Source organism: Gamsiella multidivaricata (assembly GCF_025024155.1).
Source record: "Gamsiella multidivaricata strain RSA 2152 chromosome Unknown BC939scaffold_140, whole genome shotgun sequence".
Taxonomy (NCBI): Eukaryota; Fungi; Mortierellomycota; class Mortierellomycetes; order Mortierellales; family Mortierellaceae; genus Gamsiella; species Gamsiella multidivaricata.
Genome location: NW_026251848.1, coordinates 25,562 through 51,038, shown reverse-complemented (window position 1 = coordinate 51,038; position 25,477 = coordinate 25,562). Strand labels below are relative to the sequence as shown.

General features: G+C 48.6%; 7 protein-coding genes and 1 non-coding gene across 8 annotated transcripts; 4 read left to right on the top strand and 4 right to left on the bottom strand.

Annotated features, from left to right (window-relative positions):
• Positions 1-1,063: 1,063 nt before the first annotated feature.
• On the top strand, positions 1,064-1,135 carry BC939DRAFT_t189. The gene has a single exon. It is a non-coding gene; the product is annotated as a tRNA-Glu (tRNA).
• A 198-nt stretch (positions 1,136-1,333) lies between these two features.
• On the bottom strand, positions 1,334-2,988 carry BC939DRAFT_470281 (P-loop containing nucleoside triphosphate hydrolase protein). Its single transcript, XM_051558101.1, has 3 exons — positions 2,907-2,988; positions 2,388-2,819; positions 1,334-2,251 (listed from the first exon to the last, which is right to left on the bottom strand). The coding sequence occupies exons 1-3, from the start codon at positions 2,917-2,919 to the stop codon at positions 1,422-1,424; spliced, it is 1,275 nt and encodes a 424-aa protein (XP_051406206.1). The 5' UTR covers positions 2,920-2,988; the 3' UTR covers positions 1,334-1,421.
• A 75-nt stretch (positions 2,989-3,063) lies between these two features.
• BC939DRAFT_470279 (uncharacterized protein) lies at positions 3,064-7,714 on the bottom strand. The gene is made up of 9 exons (XM_051558100.1): positions 7,340-7,714; positions 6,849-7,218; positions 6,397-6,618; positions 5,779-6,306; positions 5,509-5,688; positions 5,200-5,403; positions 4,161-5,097; positions 3,818-4,060; positions 3,064-3,704 (listed from the first exon to the last, which is right to left on the bottom strand). Exons 2-9 carry the CDS (start codon positions 7,213-7,215, stop codon positions 3,092-3,094), a joined length of 3,294 nt encoding a protein of 1,097 aa, XP_051406205.1. The 5' UTR covers positions 7,216-7,218; positions 7,340-7,714; the 3' UTR covers positions 3,064-3,091.
• Positions 7,715-8,048: 334 nt separating this feature from the next.
• BC939DRAFT_404245 (Rhodanese-like domain-containing protein) lies at positions 8,049-9,374 on the top strand (the record flags this gene model as incomplete). The annotated part of the gene is made up of 3 exons (XM_051552795.1): positions 8,049-8,375; positions 8,470-8,609; positions 8,711-9,374. The coding sequence occupies 3 exons, from the start codon at positions 8,049-8,051 to the stop codon at positions 9,372-9,374; spliced, it is 1,131 nt and encodes a 376-aa protein (XP_051406204.1).
• A 4,952-nt stretch (positions 9,375-14,326) lies between these two features.
• BC939DRAFT_482298 (RGS domain-containing protein) lies at positions 14,327-15,147 on the top strand (the record flags this gene model as incomplete). Its single annotated transcript, XM_051559106.1, has 2 exons — positions 14,327-14,599; positions 14,698-15,147. The coding sequence occupies 2 exons, from the start codon at positions 14,327-14,329 to the stop codon at positions 15,145-15,147; spliced, it is 723 nt and encodes a 240-aa protein (XP_051406203.1).
• A 1,186-nt stretch (positions 15,148-16,333) lies between these two features.
• BC939DRAFT_508611 (uncharacterized protein) lies at positions 16,334-20,327 on the top strand (the record flags this gene model as incomplete). Its single annotated transcript, XM_051561025.1, has 6 exons — positions 16,334-16,460; positions 18,433-18,788; positions 18,898-18,981; positions 19,189-19,413; positions 19,529-20,195; positions 20,299-20,327. The coding sequence occupies 6 exons, from the start codon at positions 16,334-16,336 to the stop codon at positions 20,325-20,327; spliced, it is 1,488 nt and encodes a 495-aa protein (XP_051406202.1).
• Positions 20,328-21,208: 881 nt separating this feature from the next.
• On the bottom strand, positions 21,209-22,140 carry BC939DRAFT_470271 (uncharacterized protein; the record flags this gene model as incomplete). The annotated part of the gene is made up of 3 exons (XM_051558099.1): positions 21,739-22,140; positions 21,385-21,699; positions 21,209-21,295 (listed from the first exon to the last, which is right to left on the bottom strand). Coding segments are annotated over exons 1-3 (555 nt in total), but the record flags the coding sequence as incomplete, so codon positions are not given.
• Positions 22,141-23,217: 1,077 nt separating this feature from the next.
• BC939DRAFT_470265 (uncharacterized protein) lies at positions 23,218-25,451 on the bottom strand. Its single transcript, XM_051558098.1, is given in 8 exon segments — positions 23,218-23,650; positions 23,671-23,719; positions 23,740-23,893; positions 23,984-24,230; positions 24,308-24,366; positions 24,393-24,589; positions 24,605-25,207; positions 25,382-25,451. 7 exon segments carry the CDS (start codon positions 25,073-25,075, stop codon positions 23,598-23,600), a joined length of 1,230 nt encoding a protein of 409 aa, XP_051406200.1. The 5' UTR covers positions 25,076-25,207; positions 25,382-25,451; the 3' UTR covers positions 23,218-23,597.
• Positions 25,452-25,477: the final 26 nt, after the last annotated feature.

The following is a 25,477-nucleotide window of genomic DNA, read 5'->3' as shown; positions in this document are numbered from 1 at the left end:
GTCCTCGAGCATAAGACGAGCCTCAGGGTGGGTCTCGTTCGTGCACAAAATGGCCAGGTAGCGACGAGTGCGACTGACATAGTCAGCAACAGTGCTAGACATTTTGATTCCGAAGAGGAGGGTTCGGACATGATCATAAAATCCAGCGGGGCGGAACTCCGCTCGAAAAAGCTCCTCGAACTGGAACCAGGGTGTCGTGTCCGGCGCTTGCAAGCCGTCCCACCAGAGGAGGCCAGTGGGGCCGAGGTACGCAACAGCTGTGACCGTGCGCGAGTCTTCGCTGATGCGAGCACCAATGAAAAAACGGCGGACAGTGGTAAGCCATGCTTCGCAAGCGAAGCCATCCCGCACTCCGTTGAAGGCAGTGGGAGACGGGTACCTGTAGGAGGGTAACAGGACCTGGACGGGGGCAGGGGCGGGGGCAGGGGTGGATTCATTCATGGTTAGGGAGGAAAAAAGGGATGACAGTTGGTCGGCCAAGGTTTAATTTAATTGGTGGATCAGGGTAAAAATTTAGCAGAGTTTCGTGGTACAGGGGGATCGTGGTTCAGGGACAGAGGTGCAGGGGATCGAAGAACCTTTGCTACCATGTAATAGCTCTAGGCAGTCGAGGGCAGGGGTAAGGATGGAAAGGGTTGGAATGCGTGCTGTATTAAGATGGCAACTAGCTGGTCTATATATCTATGTCTACGGTCCGGTTCCGGCCCGGTCGGTTGTCTATAGCCGGGGCCCCAGTCCTTTCGGAGTCGGGGCTATAAGCGGGGTTATCCTGTTACACTCGGGTGGCGAGCCTTCATGGTATTCAGGGTAGGCAGCATACCATGCAGCTTCTTAATATGATGTGTCCTCTGGGACGTATCAGCAGCACTGCTGAAGAACGTGTGCACAGAGCGCTTGTCGTGGACATGGGCAAGGGTGGACCGCCACTCCACGTCGGCAAGATCTGGTATCGCTCTCTGATGCAGGACCGCGTAACAGAATATTTACCGCCTATGGCAATATCACGTGGAGAATATAATTGAAATAAAATAATTTTAATGCAACGTTCATCATCGGAGTAAATTCCTAGTTGGTCCAGTGGTCAGGATTTGTCGCTCTCACCGACAAGGCCCGGGTTCGATCCCCGGACTGGGAATATTTTAGCTTTTCCAGCTGCTATGGGGCTTCACACGTAGAATGCATGATTTTTTTTTATTTTTTTGAAAATAAGCTACTTGGCTAAGTAACACCTTTCCTGTGTTCACACGACGCCTGCTCTACGAGGGGTCTATTGTTTACGCTCAGATTCCCTTGGTCTTCGACAAATGCCAAGTATTTTACACGGATTTCTGGATGGGTTGTCAAATAAGACTGACAGTCCAGTAGATTGTCCTTTTATTTACCTCCTCTAGTTATCTAGGCTTGAGAAACCATGCCTATTTTTAATCCTCTTCCTCATGCTCCTCGTCTTTCTCTCCTTCGTCTTCCTCCTTCTGGTCCTCGTCAAAGTCATATGGAGCCAAAGCAAGGGAGACCAATCGCTGATCAGCCCCCAAGAGCTGTTCCACCCTCCTAACATTCTCCTTCGCACTTGTTCCAAACTCCTTCATCCACTCTGTCACTTCTTCAGCGTTGGCACCAGGACCCTTTGTCGTCGCGGTAGTGCAAAATCCCATCCCACCATCCGGATTACTCAACTCCCTCAAAAATACACGCGCCGCGTACGCCGTATCAGGAACACCTCCCTTTTGCACCTTACCCTGCTGCCTCGCCAAAAAGCCCAAAAACTCTTCCCCATCATCGTACGATGGCAGCATATATTTGAGCATCAGTGGTTGTTTCGGACAACGCATGACTAACGCGCCCGTGGTCGAGACGAGATCTTCTTCTGGGAGGATCTTGCTCCGGAGGAGCATGTCAATCGGTCCCCGACCGCTAGTCCTGCTAACGATCAAACCAGGTGTTTGTGTGAACTTGATGGCAGTAGTGGAGGATTTGCTGCTGCTGCTACTGCTGGAGCTGGAGAAGTTCTGGGAGCAGTGCTGAAGAGATCTGAGGAGTGTGGAGCGGCCGACGCTGGCAAAACCGGTGATACCGACGGTGATAGTCGAGCAGCGCTTGGCATTCGTGGCATAGTGATTCAGTATCTTGACGAGCTCTTCAGCGCCGGTAGCTTTGGAAGTACTGGTGTTCGTGGCGATGGAGGGTACTGTGGGGTATTCTTGTGAAAGGGCTCTGATCCAACTCTCAGCATTGCGGCGCGGTACCAAGTCTTGGAAGGACAAACACACGCAAAAAAAAAAAAAAAAGAGAAATGCCGTAAACGAGTTAGCACCAGAAACCCCTGGATCGCCTCCACTTATCCCAATCTCTCCTCGTCGTTCGTTCATGCGTTCGTTCGTTCTTACCAATCTTATTGAGCACAAAGACAATCCTTTTCCCGCTCCCGCTCTGTTGGCGGACCAAATGTTCCAGAGACCTGGACCTGCACCGCTGAGGATCCCTCGCATCCAGAACCACGAGAATCACATCATGCGCCTCCACAAACACCTCGAGCTGAGTCTCGGCCGTCTTGCTCGCCTCCACCATCTTTGCACGCTTCTTCCTCTTCTCAACTTCTCGTCTCTCAAAATCGTCTTCCTCCCCAACTTCTGTGTCCTGATCCCGAGGGCGCTTCTTGTTGTTGCTGGACTTGGTCATTTTCTTCTTCTTGCTCTTCTTGGGGGATTGGCCATTACTCTTCATCGCGCTCGTCTTCGAGAATTGCTGTTTAGGGTTCGCCTTGACCCCCCCCGCGACCACTTTCTTGCCCTTGGTTGTAGCCGCCTTTTGAGCACGAACTGTTATTCGAACACCAATAAGTTATCAGTCAGCTGGATTTGTTTGAATCGTTCTATAATATAATATGCAGTTGAAGTTTCTCCCACCTTTGTTTGCCATAACGTCACTGAGGTATGCGAAAGAAGAAAAAAACTGATCGCGAAAGGTGTCCACCGACGATGCCGAAACTGAATCGCAAACGGAGGTCAAAGTGCCAAAAAAAAAAAAAAGGTAGTAAACACCAATCACATGATAGGAATGATAGGGCGAAGCATTTTTTTTTTATTGAAGTCTATGGCTGACCCCACGGCGAGACGTACGAAAAGCCCTTGAAGAGATCCTGCTCCACATTGTTCAGGCGATAGTCCGTCGGCGTCTCCCCGGGCGCCTCACTTGTGAACTCAGAATCAAAGTTCGATACATCCGTCGCCGACGACACCTTTGGCAAGAACGGTGGCCGGATCCGCTTATGGTAAACATCATCAAAGTTCACGTTGCTAAAGTACGCATGCGCCTTGATCTCCTCCGCATCCGTTGGTCCTGCGCCCAAGCGAAGACTTGGCACCTTGACCAGCAGAGACTGCAACAGTGCCTGTTCATGGCGTCCAAAGCCATGAGGATAAAGGGGTTCGTCCTCTAGAATCGAGTCATAAATATCGTCCTCCTCTTCACCAGAGAACGGCGCACGACCCAGCAACATCTCGTACATCAACACTCCGAATGCCCACCAGTCCACTGCGCGATCGTAAGGCTGCTCTTCCAGGATTTCCGGCGCCATAAATTCAGGGGTGCCGCAAATTGTTCGAGTGGTGACGCCATAGGGCATATTCTCCTTGCACAGACCGTAGTCAGCGATCTTGACATGGCCGTCAAGTGTCAACAGGATATTGTCCAGCTTCAAATCACTATAAAGCCGAGTCGTTAAAGAATAATATTATTCAAGCATTAGAACAATGAAATTCCTTAGGCGTATTTGAGGCGCAACACATATCGAGCTGACAAAAGGGTATTGACATACCGATACACAATGTTATTCTGGTGAAAGTACTGAAGCGCCAGGAGGACCTCACATCCATAAAACTTGGCGCGGTGGTCTCCAAATCTCTTGTCCTTTTGAATGTGCATCATCAGATCGCCTCCACGGACATATTCCATCACAAAATAAAGTCGTGTATCGGTTTGAAAACAACAGTGCAGAGTTGTCAGGAATGGATGGCGTTCCTTGTTGGCAACCTGGTATATTCTCTTTTCGGAGCGAGCGCTAGAAAATAAAAAATAACATGGTCATGGTGAGTAGGGTCCTCTCATACTGAAGATGCTGAAGTTTCGTATCAGCAGACAATAAAAACAGTGACAAGTACCTTTCAATCTCATCCTGCTTGACAATAGATTCCTTCTTGAGCACCTTAATGGCAAAGAGCTCGCCCATCTTCTTATCCTCTGATAGCATAACCTTTCCAAAGTTTCCCTTGCCGAGCACAGCTAGAAAGTGAAAGTCGTTTAGACCGTATTTGCGCGTAGGCTTTGGCGGTTGCTTATTGACAATCTTTAGCGTAGGCATGGGGACCGTGGGCATCACCAGCGGTCGCTGTTCAACCGACGAAGAGATAGGTGGCGTCCGCTGCTGTTTCTTTTCTTGCTCCAGACGAAGCTGCTCCAGTCGCGCCTGCTCGTTACGGAACTTGTCCTCCATTCCTCCGTGAGCGTCTTGAGCGAGCCGGCGAGACCGCTCCTCCTCGAGTAGCTGCTGCTGTTTGAGCTGCTGTTGTATTTGAAGCTGCTGCTGCTGGAACTGTTGCTGTTGTATCTGTTGTTGTTGCTGTTGTTGCTGAAGCTGCTGTTGTTGAAGATAAAGCTGCTGCTGTTTCTGCTCATACAGACGCTGTTGCTCCAATTTGCGCTGTTGCTGCTGATCGTATTCGTGCTGCTGCTGCTGTTGCAGCTGAAGTTTCTGCATTTGTTGCTGAAGTCTGAGTTGATTAGAGTCGACCGATGGAGATACATTGTGCTCCGGACGGCTTTCTGGTCTGAAAGGAAGTGGAGGTCGTTCTTTTTGATAATTAGGAAGCCTTTCCGTCTGAGGAATTGGTGGGACAGGTCTCGACGGTGTGGCCTTCGCTTCCGCAGGAAGGGGTTCGTATGATGGTGGGTTAGAAAGTTTGCGGGGCGATTGAGCCAGGCGTCCACTCTGGTTCCGACGTCTAATCTCCTCCATTAACTTATTAGCCGTCTCGGCGGGCATACCGCAATGGTTAGGGACGAGATCGCTGCATCCTTCATGGGCTACCACGGGACATTCTGTGAAAATTAACAACGGCGAGTCGTGTTAATAATCCAGAATCTGGTGATCAGTCGAAGGCGTATTTTACTGCTTCTAGACACACGATCCGCAACCATTACCTGAGCACTTCTTATGACGACGGCCAAAGGCAAGCATATGACCGCAGTGAGAACACCATGTCGGCGACAAATTCGTAAAGGTCTCGAAACGATGGGGAATGCGGTGGTTCAGTTTGGCCTCGTCCGGGTCCTCAACTGTCTTTGATGCGATACACTTGATAAATACTTTTTCAGCGCACTTTTGATGGCAAGTAAACTTGCAGTCTATGTAGACCAGCAATCAAAAGAAATGTTGAGATAAGTAAGTTAGAAAGTCGACGTAACGTTCGCCGCCAGGTATCATCGAGAAAGAAGGACGGTCGCTGTTACCTTCGCATTGCGCGCCCTTTCCAGTGAATAGCTCTGCACACAGGGCGCAGCACATAATCTGGAAGAATTTTTGGGACACAAACTTGTGTCCTTGGATCTCTTTGATCTCGTCCTTGCGCTTGCGAACAGCTCCTTGGCGCCCCAGTTTGGATGGGCGCTTTCTGACAGCAACATCTTTCACTATTGAAAGAGACAAAGTCAGTCTCATCGATCCGGCAAAGGGTTGCAGAAAAACAGGAATAACGCAGATGAAACGTAGGTTAAACACACCAAAGTTGAATTTCAAGCTGATCTGGCCGATGGGTTCTAAATCCCACCACGACTCGATTCCCTCAACGCCATTAATCGGATTATCGCCCAAGGGGCCCGTCCCCGGCCTGATGATCGGGGCTTTACCACCCATCTCCTGCACATTGGCTGCTACCCAGGCCGCATCATTGTCCGCCTCAACCTTCTTCCTACGAAGCTCCTCGACTAGATCCGAGATTTTAAGCCAAAATAGACCGATAGGCACTGGGACTTGGTCCGGCCTGTCAAAGATGGCAATTTCAATCTCACTTGCTTTTGTAACTGGCACCTCAAAATCCTCATTCCATCGTATACCACTCGGGCCGTTCCGCGCCGGCCTTGTTTTCGCACGGGGCATGCCATCGATTTTGATGAAGGCTGTCGATTCCGATGGCCTGGAGTTACGTGTGGGTGCATTATTGAGGTTTCTGGCGGAAGCTATTCGGACATAAAGGGTTCCTGTCATCGGCCGTCTCAGCGCCGTGCCTGGAGTGGTCGTAATGTCATCATCTATCCGCAAGAAATTACCAAGGGTTCAGTTACTGACATGGCAACGTTTCCTTATAAGAGTGATCAAGTTGACCAGAACATGATATTTACCTTGACCTGGAATGTACAGACCCTGGTACTTTTGAAGAGCTCGCTTCAGCAGGACAACCCTCTCGCTGCTCTCGGCATTGCCATCCCTGGCAGACATGCCCAGTTGCTCCAGCCTTTCGGAGGCAATTTTGACCTTCTTTTCGATGTCAAGTTTGTAGGCCAGCTCGCGTAGCTTATATGTCACCTTTTTGGCTGTGATGGGAGTCGGGGCCTTAAGAAGATCTACTCGGTCACAGCAAAGGGGTGTGCAAAAGATGTGATGTGAGCATTATTTGTAAATGGGCGGCTGTACACACATCAGCTCTTTGGCAATTTTAGCGCGTTCGGTCTCTAAAATGACCGCTCAGCCCATTCTACGCCTCACGATGAAGTGCCAATGGTAGAGTCATTTTCATGTCCCCAACGACATCGCTTTGGTAAATCGGATGAATAGAAGATAACGTCTGCTTTACCGACTGTTGACAGGGGTCTGTGAGATATAAAGTCATCCGGATAATGTGCGTTGGAGGTAGAATGTGTCCTGCTTGCTGCCATCCGATTTTCAGAATATGATAGTGGCGCACTCTCCAGGCTCGGGAGGGTGATTGTGATCTGGGTCCGATGCGCCCTAGGCGTGCTCTCCTGCTTCTTCAACTGCAGCTTGTCGAATTCGTTCTGAAAGTAGTTGATACGCTGCTGGGATTCCTCCAAGGTAGCGTCGCATGCGGCCTTGGCAGACTCGCTCTGCTGAATTCCTCGCAGTTTCATGGTCGCGGCTTTGATCTCCTTCTCCTTTTGGAGTCGCTTTCGGACATCCTCAAGCTTTTGATCATCGTCCATCTCCTATATCCAAGGCCGATGAACGATAGGAAGAGTTAGCAAACCACATTCTACGCGCTGCCTTGTGTGGTCAGGCACGGTTATTCAGTCGCAAAAAGGTCACTTGAAGGCTAGTCGGTTTTACCGTTGTCTTTCTGTCCTGCCTCGTCGTTTGCGTGTTCGGAATACGGTCAGGTTAAGAGCGAAAGGAATAGTTGCTGGAGCTGGTGGAGGGAGCGTGGTTGTCCTCACTCTGGTGCGCGTAGTGGTGACGGGGTAACGTTCAAACTTGCTGCAATGCGGCGCAATAAAAGTACCAAAGTCGAATGTCTATGTGAAATGGGAGTGGAGAAGCACACCGAGAAGATGTCCAAAGCCAAAGGTGGAGGAAAAAGGTGGAGTGAGGTCGTGGAGTGGACAGATGGGTAATGGACCGAAACGCCATGGCTAGCACTCTTAGAGTACTACACGTGACCCAATGGCCTTAAGAGAAACCGGTGCCTGAATGCCCCGAGGGTCCAGCAATGATCTCCATCACTCATCGTCGGGTGCTCAGCACCGCCTCCAAGCTCTTCTTGAAGACGACCGGGAGCCAAGCCAAGCAATCCATTACCCCTCTTGCACTCTGCTTCGTCTCAAGTGGAAAACATTTTCCCCTGCTTCGTTCCTCAATCCCCTTTTTCAATGGCTGCAGGCCGTTCTCGTCTGCGCCCAGCACCTTTAGTGCACACAACACATATGAGACGACTACAGGGAAGACACCAAGCGGTCCACACAGTATGGTGCTGTCAGATGGAAAAATTCGAGTAGAGATGCCTCCGGTAGAGGGCCTGGCTAAAGTGACCCTCCGTCTAATGAGGGACCATATCCAACGGACCCCACACCCGCCCGCCAAGGACTACATCACCCTGTCCTTCTACCAATTTCGACCGATCAGTGAAAACGACCTTGTCAAGATCCAGTATTACTTCTTGACCGACTTGAGAGTAATGGATGTCGTCGGTCGTATCTATGTGTCTGCGGAGGGTATCAATGCCCAGATCAGCTGTCCCAAGGACCAGGTCGAGCAGTTTAAGGAGTATTATGCAACACACTGGCCCATCTTTGACAAGATTCGGTTCAACCCCGCCATGTCTGAAGGCAAGGCGTTTAAGAAACTGCACGTCAGAGTCAAGAAACAGGTATGAAGTAATTGTTGTTTTCATCCGTCGAATAGCATGAAGCGTGAAAGGCATCTCACAATACACTTTGCCTGAAATTTTTTTTTTTTCATAGCTGGTTTCCGATGGCATTGACAATAACACATTCGATCTGTACAACGAGCCCATGTATCTTACACCAGAAGAGTGGCACAAGGAGCTGTCGTCGCTGGAGAAAGCTCCTATCCTTATTGACATGAGGAATCATTACGAAAGGTATATCTATTTTCACTATTCCTGCTGATCGAGCTCATTTACAACTGAGAAAATAAGAATGTGGAATGTATCTGACCGTCTGCCCAACTCCTTCGTTATAGCGCGATCGGGCATTTCGAACACTCGATCCGGCCGGATGTAACTACGTTCCGGGAGAACGTGGACGCCATGCTTGAGATCTGCAAAGGGAAGGAAGATCAGGACATTTACATGTACTGCACAGGAGGCATCCGTTGCACTCGATCAGGAGCCCTACTCAAATCGAACGGTTTCAAATCGGTCAAAATGTTACAGGGAGGTGTCACTGCGTATGGTCGCTATATTCAGGAGCAACTTAACGCTACAGCAACAGCCGATGATACGGCGGCGACAGATGGAGAGCAGGTCAAATCGATCTATAAAGGCAAAAATTTTACGTTCGACAAGCGCCTAGGCGAACCCATCACGGATGATGTTCTTGCCAAGTGTCATACCTGCGGGACACCTTGCGATTCGTACTGCAATTGTTCTAACATGACGTGCAACCTGCTGATGATCTCCTGTCCATCATGTCAGGAGAAGCACGAGGGAACTTGTGGATCGAGCTCGTGTGTGGACATGGTTACAGAGCTGAAGGAAAAGCAGAAACAGATACCGAAGGATCATCCTGGTTTGGTCGGTATGAAGGCTAGGCTCGGAATTAAGCCTTTTCACGAGCATCACCTTCGCGTCCGTCCTTCGACTGTTATAGAGATGCGAAAGAATAAAGAACATTCTCGGCTGTAGTATGCCTACTATATGTCTAAAAGTACTCATATAGTCTATATATTGCAATGGTGCACCTACCAGGCCACATTTTCCCAAAGTTTTTTTGCTTTTAAGGGGTTGAGTGGCCACAGACATACAATGCTCAGGATCCCCGGGTTCCCAGTTCCTCGATCCTCCACTCTGTCAAAACTTTAAAAAATGTGCAAAACGGCCTGAAACCTTGTCTGACGCAAGAAAGTAGGGTACTTGGCCTCTTACATTTTATTTTTCAAAGACAGATCGTTGAAAGTGTTAGCGCACCCAAGATATGAGCTGGAACCGGAACAGTGTTTAAACATCGTTGGAGTCTCTTCGCTATGTCTAGACTACATTTGCAATGCAATTGGAATTCAAATCGTCACGGGAATGATTATCTTAATATTTCTGTTGTGTGTGGTGAGAATCGAATCATATACATGCACAAGGGGTGTGGTCATGAAGTATTTCACTGCACCTTTGGGTGATTCTACGAGCTGACAGTTTGGAAAGAAAAGATACTCCACGCGCTCAAGTGTATATAAACAGGGTCTACAAATCACCTGGCATGGATGCACACTGAAAGTACGGTAGTCTGGTATACCTCCTTTCCTGCACCCATTTTTATTTCAGACTGTGCTAGGCGATTTGTACGTTATTTCTGAACCAACACTCAAGAAACGAGCGATCGAGCCGAGAGGGCGATCTGTCCCTGGTCTAAGGAATATGCTTGCGAGACAAGAAAGGCGTCTGCCCTGGGAGATTATCAGGAACGCAAGAGGGCAAGTGCATCAAGATGTCAAGCAAGTTGTGGAGATGTAGGCTTGCACCAATCACGACATCGTTTTTGCCAAACACTAACCCTAAGCGGGCGCAGAAAGGTACCACCACAAAAGAAAAGTGCTCACTGCCAACTCAATTCGTGCGACTATTCCAAACCTTGAGTAGCCTAACCCGCAACTCTAACTTCAATTGGGAACTGTCTTTCTCTTTTATGTCATTGCGAAATATTTCCGAGACTGTTCGTCATGCACGCATGCCATGTTGTCAGCACGTTGCTTGCCACGATACCACCCTCTTATTCTTCTGCCACGTTGAGCAGTCGGGCTAGTTTTTCACAATGGAACACAAATAGCTGGCGACAATGGCGGAATACACTGTTGTTGTTGTGATAGTCTGCAGACTAAAAGTTACGTTCTACCCACAGAACAGCCGGGGGGTTTTTTTTCATTTTAGGTGTGGGGATGAGTGAGGGCAGGCAGAGCTGCTCATAACCAACAAAATAATAATTACAGACATTCTTTTGAGTTGATGCAGAGTCGTCTTTTTTGTCCATGCATGCATGCACACTTCCTCTCTGTCTATTTGCTCTCCTTGTGCTCTCACCAACTTTTTTCTTTATGATGGCGCTTTCTCTGATGAAGTCGATGGAAGAAGGAAAATCTGGCGCTGTTTGGATCATCCATGGTTGCACAAAATGAACAGAGAAAAGTAAAATAAAAAGACTATGAGAAAGAGACAACCCGCAGTCCGTGTCCATAGTTCATCCAAGGTTACATTAGGGGGTCATCTGTTTGAGTGCATGCATGTTCTCAAGACCGGCGAGAGCTGTCTGCCAATCGGTGGTGGAGATTCTCCACAACCAACAATGTGCATAATAATCCCTCGATCGCGAGTTGTAGGGCTGACGACGGAGTCAGATGATGTCAAGCGTAAACAAGGGTCCATCGGCGCAGGTCAAACGCGGGGGCTCCCTTCCTGACGTGTATGAAACGCGTATCCAGGGGAAGGAGGGGGCGAGGAGGGGCCTGCGGCTGTTTTCTTTGCCGAGCTTCCTCACAGGGTCGTTTCCCGACTTCCTGGTTGGGTTTGAAGTCTCATGCCCCTGATTCAGATTACATCACCTCATTTTAGGGTGACAAAAAAATAAAACGGAGGCAGTGCATGTATCGCCAACAGGAGTATCCAGATCTGGATCGCAGACCCTCTGAGCATTTCGAAAAAAAATAAAAAGATGATGAAGGCCAGGCAGACTAGGTCTGTTGTATACGAATCCAGCAACCGTCCAGTTGCTCTGCAGACCATCACAGTATCTACTCAACGTCAACAAGGTTCTGGCGAGTACCCGAATGTGCCTGTGACTTGCGAGAAGGCCCCGTCCAGAGAAAGTGGGCGTACCCTCTACCTTCTAGAGCGTGCCGATTTTAGATTAGTTTGCTGCTTAATAACGTGGAGGGTCATGGGGTTGGGGAGAAACTGTAAAAAGACATACACACAGAACACAAACACAAATACGATGAGAGCCGAGAACAAAGAATTCTCCTGTTGCTGCCAGTGACAACAGTGCCGTTGTTTTTTAATATTTCCATCTATGGGTCATGCAAGGCAACTCGCTTTTGAAAGAAATTGAGCCAGATGAGACTAGAGAGAATTCAAGAAAGTGAGAAGTGATGCAAGGATGTGGCATGTTGACGATGCAGGGTCGCGAGCCCTATTTTTGTCGCTGAGGGCCTTTTTTTGCAGATGCAGCTTCAGTACTGCAGAGATAGGACGACGTTGAATGGGACAAAGGAGAGATACCGTCAAAAACCAAGGGTAATTGGTTCGTGCTGAGCCTCGTTTTCATTCTACGCTACTGCAGAGCGCCATTCACCAGTAAAGGCCACAAACAGCTGCAGCTGCAGCTGCAGCCTTCTGTTTGTTCCAGATGCGAAAAAATGAACGAGGGAAAGAAAGAAGCGGGAACAAACGTGCGCTGATGAAAGGAGGCAAGGGCCCTTGATTTTCAATCCCCTAACAAATAGTTTCTTTTTGTTCATTTCTTTTCAAAGCACGATAGAAATGGAGGGGCTGTACCCATCGGACGATTCGTTTGGCAGCTTGTTTGTTTGCTTGTTTGTTTGTTTGCTCGCAAAAATGAATGCTACCATCTGCAGCCTTGCTGCTTCCAGTCCATTTTTTTTTTTTTTTGAAAATGCACCGACATGCAACTCAGCATCTTTTGGTCTTGATCTGCTCTTTTTCAAGGAATACATGGAAGAAACTAGTGAAGAAATTGGGCGCATTTTTTTTATCCTCCTAAGCTGTTGTATGGTCCCTTACGATCTGCTGGACATGAATCGGCAATGCAATGCTAACGGTGCCTTTTTTACTGTATGTCAAGCAACAAAAAAAAAAAGAAAGGTAGCCGGATCTAGTCCTCCCGGCCGATCTCCAGACAGTGTTTTTCATACCCAGGACGGGCTTTTTTGCACACTTATGGCCTTATGGCAGCAAAGAAAAGAAAAAAAATATGGCGGAGCACCTTAACCTCCGTGGTAAAAATAGGGGATACATGTCTTCTCTGGTAAGCACGGCATAGACAATGAGCTCCTGTGGGTTGGATTTCAGTGACCTCAGCCAAGGAAAAAAGAAACTTTTTTTCGATCTGAGTCAATACTGTTTGAGAAGGGGAAGAAGAGAGCGGTCGCAAGGGGCCAGGGGCGCTCCTGATTGGGGTACCTGAAAGAAAATTCTTTGGTCAATGACTCCCAAAAGGGGTGGAGATGTCGCACCCTCGCTCTTTCTTGCTCCAGGGGAGATACAAATACCAGTTGACCAGGGTACGGTACCCATGGAAAACATGGGACTTGGTGAAGGTGTTTTCTGAGTTGGCGATATGTGTATAATAAACAGCGGTAGAGAACAGGGCTCTCAGCTGGGGCCAGGGGATTCCAGGGGTACTCAGTCATGGCCACATCACCATGATCTCACGAGTTGTTGGCTTGATCCGCGGTGTCTGTAATGCTCGTCAGACAAATCGAGTATGATCCGGAGTGCAAGACAGGGTTAACCAATACCGGTTGCATCTGTAGTTAAAAGGGTCCAGAGATGCATCAGGCGAGGCAGGCAAGCAGGCGAAGCCATATACGAAATGAGACAACAGCGTGTTCAGGCGCTGAAGTGGGATGGCATCATCGTCATCATCATAGCCGTCGCCGAATAAATAATCATTCTTTCCGGATGCAGGCTGCTGAGGTGAGAAAGTCATTCTTCCGCCACGTTGCGCGCCACACGACATTCCTTAGTCATCACTACGTTTTTTTATTACATGGTTGTTGTTGGATCTGCTGTTTAACGAGACAGTTTTTGAAGGGGCTAGGTGCTGACTGTACCACGAGGGAGAGAAGGGGGCAGGAGGAATCAAAGTACTGATCTGGTACGCAGGATATGCACATTATGGTGACCTTGGTTTTTCATATTGGAGCGAGATAGTTGAGAATTACGTCCTGTAGGGTAATCTACCGCAGGGACCAGGAGGGGGAGCTGGGGCATGGGGGCCCTATATGGTTGCCATCCGCTGGGGAGAGATAGAGTACAGAGTGCAATTGAATGGCGCAAACACACCATTGCGGTCACATCCCAGGCACGTTTTTTGAGAGGGGAGTATTCATTCATTTCAGTCAGTTCGGGTCATTTCATTTCAGGTTTACAGTAGCCTTGTCCGCCGCATCCTTTGTTTGTTTGCTTGTTTGTTGTGTGAGTGACCCCTCTGCTGTTTTGTACTGTATTCAAAAACCTTAAGCGGGTATTCATTTCTTGTAGCTACAGCGCATCCTTGGGTCAGGCAGCCCACTTCTCGCACGCATCGTATAAATATATACGCACCCCATCGACCTGCTCGCTCTCCTCTTTCTTCTCCCTCTTTTTGTTTCGCCAATCTTCACTCGCTCGCACTCCATACTGCAAGTTCATCCCCCGTCCTCCACACTTTCAGCACTCCCATTTCAGACCCTTCCTTCCCCTCCCCTCTTTTGGCACACTTCACCCCTCCCTACATCTAACGGCTCCAATATCCTCACTCCTCCACAGCCCATTTTTCTGTCGCCTTTCCTTTCATATCCCAATTGACTGACGCACACACACCCATGCCAACGACCGTCTCTCTCGCACAACCCTCGATCCAGGGGCCCACAATGCACCAGCAGTCTGCGCTCTCCACCAGCCCGCCTTCGCCTTCGTCCCAGTACTTCTCACCCTCCACACATAGACAGCGCCACTCCTTCGCCAGCTTCAACTCACACCACTCTGCAGACGAAGACGATTCGCCCCTGAGCAGACCCACGCTCCACCAGATCCTCCTCAACCAGGGGCGTGGTCAGTACACCCTCGACAACTTTGGCGCCTTCTTGCAGTCTCAATTCTGCTACGAGAACCTTGCCTTCTGGCTTGCTTCCAGACAGTACAAGGTAACCATTTCTCACTTTCACATACACATTCGTACAAGAAATAAATGGCCTCTTAAACGGACCCTCTTAACTAACTCATGATATTCATTTTTAAACAGCTTTGCGCTCAATCCCTATACCAGTCCGTTCACCAGTCTGTCCCCATGTTCAACCTACATGCAGAATCAGCCCAGTACTTGAACCAGTCGCAAGCACGCGCTTTCTCAGATCTCCAACGCAAGATGCGCGCTATCCTCGATACCTTTGTCCTGCCCAGCAGCCCTCATGAGCTCAACCTCTCGGATGCAGTCCGCTGTCGACTGTTGAGGTCGGTGGCCGAGGGCAATTATCACCCACAGGTCCTGGAGCAGGCACGCGAGTCCATCATGGATCTGATGAAGTGCTCGAGCTACCCTTTGTTTGTTGAGGGCATCGCAGCCAAGCGAGCGTCGAGCACCGGCTCCGCTCAGTCTGAAAAGTCCCTTCATGATCACGATAACAACTCATGGCGACACAAGGCAAAACATCACTTCAAGCTCGTCTCCAAGATGCTTAAACGTAGCCCATGAAAGCAGCCATTCCCCCTCTCTCTCTCTCATTCTTCCCATTGTACACAAATCGCCGGGGTTTCTTCACTTTAATGACCTTCACGTACCATACACACTTAGCTATGCATACCCATTCTTTTTTTTTTTTTTTGCTCGTTTCGCTTTTGCTTGCTCTTTTTTTTTTTGCTTCGCGTGCCTTTTACTTTTATTCTTCTCTTGGATCCTCCAAGTTGTACATATATACCCCCCCCCTTTCCCTTTTTAAAACAGCATACCCCGTAGTGTCCTATTAGATAGACCGTGAACAAATCTCACGGAAAGAACTCAAAAGAAAAAATATATGCGTGTAGATAGGTGATGACCACCATATTCGGAAAGAAAAAAAAATGATGATGTGTCCGCAACGTGTGATACTTGTAGTCAACTCGTAAGGTTTTCTTTTTTTTTGTCTTGAATCGTATGACGGCAAGTGCGGCCTAAAATAAATCCCGGTTCCACCTCGTGCACTCGAGGTTCTGGATCGTTCACGGCTGCTTTGCATGCTGTAGGACAAAAGGCAAGGATGCTTCTTTATAGAGAAACCCGTTGTGCCTAATCTGGATTCATGATCTCTACCGATGCTTCCTCAATGCTTCCTGAGAAAGAAAAAAAAAAAAAAAGGTGCACGCATAGTTTCCAGAATAATATCCCAATGGGTCCCTGAATAGGAAAAAAGAAAAAAAATGGTTCCTGTTGGTTTACCCACCCGCATGAACAGAATACTACGTCGCCAAAAAGATACAGAACTCCATTCTCGATGCTGGACGTTTAGTTCCTTTTATGTAACTGATCATTTTAATGAGCTTGCTGACAAACAGAAGTAAAGTTGAAGCAGCCTGCTAAGGGTCCAGCTGGTGGCCGACCCCTCTGTTCTAAAGACACAGATGCTGCCCGCTTGTGGCCTTCGGCGGCCTTCTTGTCCTGCAGGGGCAGAAACTACGCTGGTGCAGGTGTTTTCCTCTGTCTACGACTTTACAACTTGCTTCCACGGTTACATCCCGTTCTCATCCATTGGCTGCAGATATAGAAGTCGATATTGGTGGAGCAAATGCTCGCAAACGACATTGCAGATACTGCATTCTTAATAACGACCAGACTGTGAGATAGATACTGCTGTATCATTGATGCGCCACCTTGACATCAGACCAAGCTCACACAAGTAGCGCAAATGGTTGAAGATCTCTCAGTGAACATTACCATCGCCATCCAAATGCTTGATAATGCTGAAGTTGGTGGCGCGCCCCAGCGAGTGAACGTTGGCACTGTAGTCATTCTTGGAGACCACGATCAGGACTGTAAGCTGAGTCCTATTGATCCTTAGTGCTGCTAGGATGCCTGGAACGTCGTAAACGACAAGTTGGTTTTTCGAGATCGGTCGCCACACAGTCGAGATCCTTGCCCTTTAAATAATGGATCTAGTATAGGAAACCAGAAATATAGGAGGTAGTCTCAGAAGCACTATGCTCTTAATAAAGAATCGGCACCGAGTGCTGGCAGATTCAGAGAAATGGGGCACTTTCAATAAGCAAGATAATATGGTGATATACATCACAATCCTTGCGTAAATGAGCATGTCGCTATCCCCACGGCAGGGCAATGTCGTCGGGCATGCTGTCTTGAGCGACTATGAAATCCACCTCGGTCTGAAATTCTTTCACAGACCACCTCCCCTGCCAAAGATGCCTTGCAAAGGCCTGCCGGGCCTCCAGCGTTCGATAGAAAGTCTCTGCCAGGTTTCTCTGCGTGGTAAGAAAGTGCTGTTTCCGCACGTGTAGCTTCTTTTCCACGCGATACTCCAGATGACTGAGGCCACCTTGAGCCCGCGCCAAGGTTCTTGTGCGGATCGTCTGTCGACGGATACGGGTATAGATAAACTCCTTTTCTTGCGGGGAAGGACCACCCTAGTAAAGAGCCGAGTTGGCAGCGATCCCGAGCTTTTCTATTGCCCTCTCGATGATGGCGTGTGCAACCTCCATCGTGCGGGATATGGAGGCATACGAATGGTAAAGAAATAGGGACCCTAAAGTGTCTACTCGACGCGTTGGGCTGTTGTAAAAAGGACTGAGGCGAGTTCATAGCGCACAGTAGTCTTTTTCAGAGAAGGCCACAGGCCGTCGATACACATCGCGGAGTCACGAGAATGTAAAGTTACAAGACATGGGGCTTTGGGTGTAGAGGTGATGATCAAGGAAAGATGAGAGAGAGAAGAAAAAGCATTATCAGACGCGAACACTGATCTCAATCATAGATGTCTTCGAAAGAGCCTTAATTTCTTTCAGCGATATTTTTCAATAATAAATTGTGCAGCTGCGTGTATTTCGAAGTTTTCTGCACCCCGCACCCACTTCATCAATTCCTTTTACCTCCCGGACTGCAACTCTGAGAGCCGCCGTTGCGCTCTGCATATACTCCAATGTGCACTCTCTACTTTTCCGGTCTTCCGAGTGATGGACAACATTACCCAGTTCCATCCACATGGCTCCTAGCTCACGTTGGCACTCTTCATACGCGCTCGGTAAATGCCTCTGCGAATATGATCATACTGCTTCAGAAACCCGGGAGGGAGGTTCTCTTTTTCCTGCTCCAACTGCAGTAAGATATACGAAGTAATCAATCATTTACGCTAGGAAAGCTAGTCATTTTGCCGCGGATTTTAGAAACACGAAAGCACAGCCAAGTCAACAATACCATCTGTACGTATAATATCTTTGAGACGTAGGGGATTTATGTGGAATAAAGATGGGCAAAATGAGTAGAGGCGAAAAGGAAAAGCGCAACAGCAAGTTTGATGAACAAGAGCAAGGATAAGAAAGGGTGTATCTGCATAGGATTGTCGATGATCGGCCAATTGCTGTTCAGGTACAGCGCAACGGGCTGACGATCGCACACAAGAGTCCCTGCTCAACAAGGTGCAGAAATGGCAGGAGGGACATTCATACAGCGTGAAAGTAAACCGCCATGCATATAAACAATCAACATATCGAAACCTTTCTTAATCACTTAAGCAGATCAAAAGATCTGTGCCAAGGACTCCTGCTTTTTCGCGCGGCCAGGTCCCTCACACAACTCTTCTACACTGTTCATATACTCTCGCGCTCCTTCACTGTCGTTGTTCGAAAAAAAAGCTCCATATTTTCATCGTTGCGTAGGCTATCATGGGCATTGCAGGCCTGTGGCCCTTTCTGAAAAAAAAAGGGCACGAGCCCGTCCTTCGCTATCCTTCCACCCAACTGCTCCACCTCCCCGTCTCGTTTTATCACAATTTAGTAATACGCGTCGACGTCCTCGGATCTTTTTATACCATCATCCGCAACGCGTACTCCTCACAGCCCATAGACATTGCTCATCCTATTGTCGAACAGGAGATACTGAAGTATGGGCCTTCCGACAAGCTTGTCCTCTATCTAGATAGTCCTCCTTCGCAGGAGAATTTATTCACTCAGGTGCGCCGAGACGCTGCGCGACAAAAAAACCTCACGCGAGCCAGTATACAGCTCCTTCAACTCGAGAATCGCGTGAACAGTAACCTACGAGTCCGGAAGCAGCATCTCCTTGGCGTCCGCAAGCATCTGAAATCAGCTTTCTATTGGTCTTTGGCTGATCGACAAGCTTTTGCGCAGTATGTACAGTTAACGCTTATAACTATACATGTGGGAACCATTGAAGACACTAAAAAGGATTACAAAACTAACGTCGACGGCATGTTCATAATGTTCATAATGTTCATAATAGTTTCAAGCCAAAAAGGCGAAGGGCCTAGTAGCAGAAGGATCTCGTACCGAAGTTGATCCGAGCCTTCCGGCGATTGAGAATTTCGTCTCTTGAACTACTCTAGCCGGAGCTACCGCAAGACGGCTCCACTCACGGCACCAGAAAGGCCTTTCATGCCTTTTTCCGAGAGAGAACCCTGCATTTTGTTCTGGAAGAACACAATTCTGCAGACATATCTTCGAGAATTGATACGGGGATTTCCCAAGCGCGAACACGCCGTTATCCCAGCCAGATCTACAATTGTGGCTTCAGTCAAGGCCTGCCGGCACCATCATTACAAAGCTACTTTCGAACGTCGGCAAGTCAGAACCACGCAAAGAGCCTAGGAGTTTCAAGGACTCAACTTCTATGATGGACTTGGCGGCGATGCGAGAGCACATTCAATCCCTTTGGCAGGCCAACTTTGATCCAAGGAACTACACCGAACGCAGCTATGTCCATCAAGGCTCCATTCGGACAGACGGGTTTCGTCTGCAGGTGCTAGCTTTTAAGATGAAGGAACTGCAGTCGATGCGATACAGGGGTCTTCCTGAGAACGTCTTGCCCAAGAATCATCTCCACCACCGGAGGAGTGGACTATTACTTAATCAAGATCCGAAACGTTGTGAAGACTCAGCAGGATGTTATCGACCTTTGGGGTTGCGCACTCGATCAGATCAAGATTCTGAGTATCGATCTGGGCCAAGCGTGTGTCGTGGGTGCCAGCCTGCTGCTGCCCGAAGACCATGACCCCGGCAGCGCGACGACGGTGACTGGAGAAAAATGCGATGACGCGGATATGGCCAGCCCCTCCGAAGACGCCTCTCAGCCTCAGGTCCCCGCGACTTTTCGTAATCTCGCAGTCAAGCAAAAGGCCGTCTATCAGCCTACATTCAAGCATCGAAGATGGATGGAAGAGCAGAAGAATATCGTGCTAGGCAATGGAATCGAATCCATCAGCAACATTGAAACTAAACTATCACCACTGCGCGGCCAGGGTATTAGCTTCACGAACCATGTCGTAGAGCTGGAGAAAGTGGAAGAGCGACTACAGGAGTTCTACAACGGCAACAATCGGTTCAAGAAGCACAAGTGGGACGCAAGAAGAGCGCGGGATGCCGAATACAGATTCATTACAGAGAGTCTTCTCAAGGCAGTTGGAGGAAACATCGGCAGGAAAAGGGATGAGACTAACAAGGTTAATGATCGGAGTCGGCCTAGGCAAGTTCTCGACAAAGGCCAGGCTTTCCTCATTGCACGAGTCTTTCAGTCCTACTTTGGTAACGCATCACCAAGCAAGTATGCAGATCTGTATCATGTTTGGGTATTGTGAATATTGTACTAATATTATTGATACTTTTTTTTATATTAACGCTCACATAGGCCAGGTCACTTGGATACATCGTGGTTAGAGTGAATGAATACTACACGTCCAAGAAGTGTCTAACCTGCGAGCAGTTTGTCGGACAGGTCGAGATCCGCAGGCTACACTGCTTAAATTATGGTACTACCATGCACTGCGATATTGTGGCAGGACACAACATTTGTAATGTCGTTCGCAGTCATTTACTCCATCAACAGCGACCGCTCTAACTTCAGCCGGTGGATAAGGATGGGAACTACCCTTGAATGCAAGATGCAAGGCCGCACACAGAGGTCGGGGACAGTAGCATCAGCAGCAGCAGCAGTAGCGCAGCGAGGCAAGGGCAAGGGCAAGGTCAAGCTGGGGGATCCAAGCGACCAGCCTCTATGAGTGAGCATGAAGCCCGCCGTAAGATAGCTGCTCGCCGTAAGATAGCTGCTCGCCGTAAGATAGCTGCTCGCCAGTCGTCCTAGTCTAGCATTTATCCATTTGTGTGTGTTCCGCATTTGAGTGGCGCGCCTTCGGTGACTCCTTGACTATAGCACTATGAAATCTACAATTACGTCACCTAAATCGTAAAAATCGTTGCCATTATCGGCATTTGGGTGTGTGTGACCTGACACACAAAAATTAAAGTTCTTTAGCCATCTTGGTAGGGTGTTTCCTTGATGTTGGGGTTGCGGGAGACGATCGTTTCTTGCGAGCACTCGTGCTTCCAGTGGACTTGCTGGTTCCATCAACTGCCCCTTGATCGGATGTCGATGGTTCGATCCAGGGATACCTTCCATCTGCTGTTTTGGGCTGCAAGTAGAGAGGTCTTTTCTGCTCCAAAAGGTGCCCTTGGACGATATTGGACATGTTTTGCGCCGCCATAACATCTCTGTGATAATACTTGCCACAATGGGGGCAGAAGAGCTGGCGTATGGTCACCTGGGCCACAAACTCCTCACAGTTCGGGCATTTTTTTGAAGTATAGTACTCTTCAATACCAACAACAACGTATCCGAGGGAGCGCGCCTATGTATAAAATTAAGAAAAAAATGTTACTCATTTGCGGTCGGTTTTTTGAAGGTGTTATAGATGATAAAAATAAACACTTTGCCTACCAGAGGGATGAAGTAAGACAAAAACGTCCCATGCAGAGATGATAGCCGCTTCGAGCTTCTGAAATCACCCAGGCCCACACCAATCAATACTGGACTCTTGCAACGTTCGCCAATGCTCCTACCAACGATCCTGAGTAAACTGTTGGCAATGGCCTGGTATTCGATGTGTTTGGCACGCTCCATGTCCCACGTGTTTTTCTTGAATCGATTGTTGTTCCCATTGTAAAACTCCATCAGTTGGTCCTCAACTTGTTCCAGTCTTGCGACATAGTTGGTTACACTAGCCTCTGGACCTCGAAGAGGAGGAAGTTGGGACTCGATTTACTCAATAGACTGTGGTTGGCCCTCAGGAACCATCTTACTCGCTTCCTGGAGCCATCGCCGGTATCGAAATGTGGGCTGCATTACCGCCTTTTGGTTTACGGCAAGATTATGATGAGGCGTCTTGTTGTGGTGTGTCGCTGAAGATGGTGATTGTGTCGAGTCCTGCACTGGCGGTGGTGCCATTGGTGTTGTAGGAGACGCAATGGTGGACGGTGCCTCAAAGGTTGATACAGCACCAAGCACTGGATCCTTGCCTTTGCTTGATTGTGGTAGATGTGCGTAGGCGCCTACTACAAAAGCCTGACCGGCATCGAGGGTGAGTGTCTTGATGTCACGGGGATCGACATCTGGCCAAAGTTGTGCTATGTCCTCCTTGCTTCCAAGGACGTTTCGAATTTCAGTCAGGTGGTCGCCGGTTCCATGGAGTGTCGTAGTCAATCGTCGTGGCAATCGATCTTGAGGAAGCCGTTTCCACTTGACTGACAGAAGCTCTCTGCGCTTAAAACATAATAGCTGTAGATGGAAGCCATCGGTCCGCACTGTCCCCTTGGGACATACTTCTTGGTGAGATAAGTTTCCGGTCGGAAGTCCTTGCTGTCCAACATATGAAGATCGGTCTCGAGTTCCTCAAGGTTTAGCAACTCGATTGCCCCACGATGCCCTGCTTTTCGCCGCTAGCGACTGGTCAGGCCCTTGAGACCGATATCAGCCAGGAATTTTTTTGATGAGAATCCCAGGTTCCATATTGCCTATATGCTCCTGGGCATCTACAATAGAAGTGCAGATGGTACCGACCAGTTCCTGAACCTGAGCTCTCAGAACCCCTCCACGACTGAAAAAGAACCCAACAAGGTTACGCTCCGTAAAACTCACAAACGGTTGCCTTGAACTTGTTATGGGAATGATCCTTCGAGGGTTTGGACTGATTCTGTTAAGGGCAAGGAAGTTCTCAACAGCAGATACTTCCCCCTGAATCTCCACATCAACGTCGGAACCCAAGAGACCCTTTTCCTTTCTTGCCATGAGCTACAATCCAAGAGATAGAAAATAATAAGTAAGAATAATTACCTTTGTTTGCTGTTGGCTTGATGCATATTGAACTGACTAGCAGTTTGCAACCCTTACCTTTTTGTACAGATCGCAGGAACCGTTCTTGTACATCTTCTTGAGTTCGACCCTGAGTTGGGTGGAGACGGATGCTACCAGTTCCGATGGTGTAAAGACTGCTTTGTGCTTGCAGCCATCAGATGCCGGTGGTGGTGGTGTGTACAGCTGGAGATGAATGGGTCGATCAATAAATTCATTGACTGTCGAGCCAGTACCAGCATTTCTTGGGCGGTTTCCAGAGTATATGGATGTCAGGAAACTCAACAGGAAAGAGGACTGAGCAGAGCCTCTGCCACCCTTTGGCTTGTCGTCCAAATCGTCCTCGCTGTCCCATCCTCCTCCTCCTCCGTCTCTTCATTCTCCTCATCCTTGACATCATTCATGGATACTCGAGGACAGAACAGATCCATAAATTGACGATCAATGGGTCCTAGTCCATGCTTGTTGATGTAGTCGACAAACTTTCCGATCACTTGCTGGCCTTTCCGCTTTACTCGGGCTGCTTCCTGCACCAGATCTCGGATGCAATGTATGACCTCTTGTGGAGAACACCATTGTTTGGTACTGCTCGCTTGACGTTCGCGGCCAGAGTACCAACTTTAAGGGACGAGGTGGGATGATGGTAAGCCAAGTGGCGCATGACTGCCAGCTTCCTGGTATTTGCAGTCGAGGTAGCGAGGGTCTTGATCTTGAACTTGGGCTTGGGCTTGACCTTGGGTTTGGCTTTACTGTCCAGGGTTGAGTCTTCAGGAGAGTCGGTCCATTCCTTGTATGGTTTAAACTTATAAACCTTCATCTTGTCTGGCGGTGGGCGCTGGGTTGATCCTGTCCTCATCTTGAAGGAGTACCTTTGACGATTTTTTGGGATATTTGCCCTCGCTAATGGTGGGTGTCTCTCTAGTTGCTGAGACGACGTTGAGAGACAGTTGACTGGTCCTGCACATCTGACTGAAGCTCTTGTGATGGCAATGATCCCAAGTGACCAGAGACACGTTTCAGCACAGCAGGCGACTCCACAGTCTTGAACCTGATCGCCGCATGAGAGTGGTGCAGTCGTATAATGGGCACCTCGGGAGGACTATAAACATCAAAAAAATAAGGCAGAGATGAGATGAATGAAGGAGTGAATGCAAAGCCATTGCTCAAAAAAAAGACCAAAACAATTTACCTCGTTTGTGAAGGGCCGTTTTCCTTTTGTTGCCTATACAGGGCACAAAGATCCAAAAACCGTCTGTGAAGATCGCCGTAGGCTGGGCTTCCAACAGAGGGGGGACTGCTGGTGACAGGAGTCTGCTTGAGATATACGAAAACTTTGATGGCCACTTCAAATGTCTTTTCCTCGTTGTTACGGACAGCAGCATTCTTGGATGCAACCTTGGGATCGTTCAGATACTCGGCTACTGTACCCAGGGTGTCTAAAAAGAGTGGCAAACAATATTTAGTTAGTTAAAGGTCAAAGTCTAACTCTGTCACACACACCAATATAAAATACCTTTGTCTCGGATGGCTTTGATAACAGAGTAATTGGTAGCTGCACCAAGCGAGTAGATGCTCTTGCCGTAATCGTTGCCAGATACAACTGCAAGGGCTGTGAGTTGGCCTCTGAGAAGTCGAGAGTGCGACGGACGTCCTTCAGATTGTATACCAAGATCAAGTTCCTGGCGATAGGACGCCATAAGGTTGAGATACTGGGGTAGGCCATCATGTCGCTATCTGCAGAAACAACAATGTCGCCTGGTTCGCAGTCCCGAGCGATCGCGACGTCGGCCTCAGTCTCACAGGTCTATACCTTCCATCCCGCTTGGGTCATATACTCCACAAAGGACGCTCGGATGGGCAGGGACCAGTAGAATGTTGATGCCATATTTGTCTTCACATCTGTGAAGTGTCGTTTCCGGACTTTTAAATTGCGGTTGATCCTGTCTTGAAGAAAGTCCAAGGCCTCTTTGCAACGGCTTGCCGCCTTCTCTCGGGTCTTCTGTCGAGCCTGTGCGGTGTGTTCTTTCTCTTGCGCCTGGGCTCCATCCACATAGACAATAACAGTATCCTTGGAACCGAACTGCTCAATATCCTTTTCCAGGATCGCATGGGCCTTTTCTACAGAGTTTTGTGTATAGGCGGTACGAATGACCGAGAACCGCGAGAGCAAATCGATCCTCTTGGTGGATGTGGTTGAGGTTGTTGTTGTTCCTGATTGCTGAATGACTGTGGGCTCGTATCCCTTCTTGCAAATGAAGGGGAACCAACCCTTCAAACCCATCCCGTGAAGTCGAGTAGTGCGAGGGAAGAGTCGTGGTCGATTGTGTAGTGTGTTTGCTGGAATGAAGTAATTGAATCAGGGCAGTGAAGAGTTGAAAGAGAAAGAGGGTTGAAAGTGGGAAATCACCAAAGTCTATTGAAGTTTGAAATGCAAAAAGAGGAGTTAAGGTTGATGTAAGGCTTTGTCCTATAAAATAAATTGAATGCGTCCTTTGGACAGAGAACGGTCATTTGGACCTGACCATAAACATTCCCAGAGTTTAGTTTAGGGCTGAAAAGTGAGGAAAGCTAGGAATCATTCCCTTACCTGCTGAGCTGGGAGAAGTCAAATGGTGGCATGGAGGCATGGGAGAGTGAAGGAAGTGAAGGAAGTGAAGAATTGAAAAAAGGTTTTTATGCTGGA